At 38.1% G+C, this 2,591-nt stretch overlaps 2 protein-coding genes across 2 annotated transcripts in view; one reads left to right on the top strand and one right to left on the bottom strand.

The window, feature by feature from the left end:
* Positions 1-1,084, bottom strand: part of SARC_03872 (hypothetical protein) — a 4,333-nt gene extending 3,249 nt beyond the window's left edge. Inside the window, exon 1 of the mRNA XM_014302309.1 lies at positions 430-1,084. Coding sequence (XP_014157784.1) covers positions 430-875 — 446 coding nt within the window. The 5' untranslated portion in view covers positions 876-1,084. The remainder of the gene's footprint in view (positions 1-429) is intronic.
* Positions 1,085-1,472: 388 nt separating this feature from the next.
* Positions 1,473-2,591, top strand: part of SARC_03873 (hypothetical protein) — a gene marked incomplete at both ends in the record, with an annotated part of 1,547 nt that continues 428 nt past the window's right edge. Inside the window, one exon of the mRNA XM_014302310.1 lies at positions 1,473-1,612. Within this exon, the coding sequence (XP_014157785.1) occupies positions 1,473-1,612 (140 nt within the window). The remainder of the gene's footprint in view (positions 1,613-2,591) is intronic.

Raw genomic sequence — 2,591 nt, forward strand, 5'->3', positions numbered from 1 at the left:
ATAATAATATACTAATATAATAATATATATATATATATATATATATAAGTGTGTGAGTGAGTTTCAGCAGAGAATACAGGTTTTTCAAGAAAATAATTTTGTACGGCAGTCAAGTTCTAGGGGAAGGTCGAGTACTCAAATCAGTGTTTAATATTCGAGCTTGTACGGTGTATGTTGAATTATATTGATATACTCTACTATGATTCCCACAATCATTGCTTATTGTTCTATACAGAAGCTGACGCCCCATACTATTTCATGCTGCATAGTAGTAGCAGTGGACATAGACGAAAGTTCCCTTACTTATCACTCGTTGACTAAAGTACACATTTTTATACAACGCTTAAGATTCAAATCGCAATTCGCGTCATAATGAATCATATTCATAGCGAAACATGGACACATAGACATGATTCGATATGTACTTACTATTCATTAATCAGAGTATACTCTCTGAAAAAGGGGATGAACTTATCCGAGTTCTTTGGCGCTTGGCGTGCCCCTTCTTGTCTAGCCTTCGTATTTTTGTGTGTATCGGTCTGAGCTGCTTGGTTTAGTTCTCCGGTGGCATCAGCAGTAGCTACATCGCTATCCTTAATATGTTGTAATTGGCTGTCACTACTAGTTTGCACTTTCATTTTACTACCCACATCTCTAACTGTGTCACTATCGTTATTGTATGGTACACTATCCACACTACCTTCATCTTGCCTTCCATCATGCGATTTATTTCTACTTTTTTCTCCCGTATCATGCTCTGTTGTACCAGTGGTTTTAAAGTAGGAGCCAGAGTTAGAATCGGGTACGAGTATAGAATCTTCTGCAGCACGGGTGGAGCCCATATCAACTTGATTTGGCTCCACTGGATTCGCCATGTTGCTCAGATTTTTCGGACTGTATTGTTATTATCGCTACGATCCTAGAGATTAAGACCGATACTTCATAACCAATATTGGAATAGCCTATGATTTGCGTCTTGTCATATCACGCACCACGCATGTAACATCCACGTAAATATGTGTTAAAGGATAACTTCAATACGAAAACCTTAAAGTACAAGTATGTAAATATATACTAAAACTACGTAAATATCGTCAAAATATATTGCATCATGTAAATACTACTGTATTTCTTATTTGTTTTTGTTTAAAACAATCCAAAAAAAATAAGCGTCTGAGAAAACTCAGAAAAGCAATGTGCGTCATTGTATAAATTGAAACATTTGCACGTTCCGTCGTCGTGACGTCAAATGGTGACGACATGCTCATCACAGGAATCACGCTGCACAAAACGTTCCCGTGTGTATGTGCATTTTAATACCTTTTTAATGTGAATAGAGCAGTATTTACATAGTAAAAGTATCTATTTATACAGTATTACTATTCAAATTCAGTACTAAAACATTCCTTAATCGACCTACTGCGATAATACGGTGATAGCATAATAGAACAATAAACCTCATCAACGTTCCTATGGCGGATACAATAAACGCACAAGTGCTCTTCTTCGCCCGATCGCGTGAGCTAGCCGGAGTGTCCTCGGTTAAGCTGCAAGTGCCTGTTGAAACCACACCCAAAGAACTTTTATCTCTCATTTCCGCTGCATACCCTGCGTAAGTAATGAAATATGATAATACGAGATGCAACTTTATGGACTGTGATGAAATGTGCCACATGTTTGAGATATTGTAATGTACTGTGAACGATTCAATTGTTAGCACTCGTGCTGAACAATGCTTATGTGAAAGGAAAAAAAAATCCATTCCATTTGGGTGTACAAGGTGGTGCATGTTCTCTATCTCTGTGTGGTGCAAGTACAATTTAAAATGACTTCAGTGGCTGTATGCGACGCTTGCTGTTGTGCATGAGCGTGTGTCCACTTTACCTAATTAATTGTAAAGGGAGACTACTGTCTCTACTCTATCACCTGCTTATACAAGCTGCGGTATTCTCACTAGGGCTGTGTGGTACGAACACCAATAAATGAGATTAAGTGTCGGATTAGATAGCTTTATATGGCCTTTGCTCCGTATCTGTACAAGGTGGTGTCTTTATTTCTGTATGCGGCGTATACGTACGCGTGCTTCTGCAAATACCAATGAGTGTGTGCTTAATCGAATGTTCAAAGTTCCATCTGACAGACAGCGTGGCCTGTGGTTTTCCAATATATGTAAAGATGCATGTTAATCCACAGATAGTTTTGATGTATCTCATTCTTTTGGTGCTCACTTGAGGTCTGTATATTATATAGTCAAATTTGAGCTAAAATTCTTCCGTTCGTAAATCATTCATGTTTTCTCGCGTGTTCACACATACTTACGTTAGGTGATGCTGCTCACATCTGTTCAATAGTTTGTGTCAACTTCGAGCATGTTTTCTTTACTAGGTCTGTACAAGCCCTCCACATACAACTCTGGTTCCACTCTTGTCATAACATGAAAGCTGAGTTCACCTGCACGTATGGCTTTAATTATGGCTCTACACGCGCGAAATTCCATGTAGAAAAGCTTGCATGTTTGTTTGTCTAAAGGTTGGCACGTCATACTCGTAACTATATATATATATATATATCTATATCTCTCTCTATATATA

Source organism: Sphaeroforma arctica (genome assembly GCF_001186125.1).
Source record: "Sphaeroforma arctica JP610 unplaced genomic scaffold supercont1.207, whole genome shotgun sequence".
Lineage (NCBI taxonomy): Eukaryota > Ichthyosporea > Ichthyophonida > Sphaeroforma > Sphaeroforma arctica.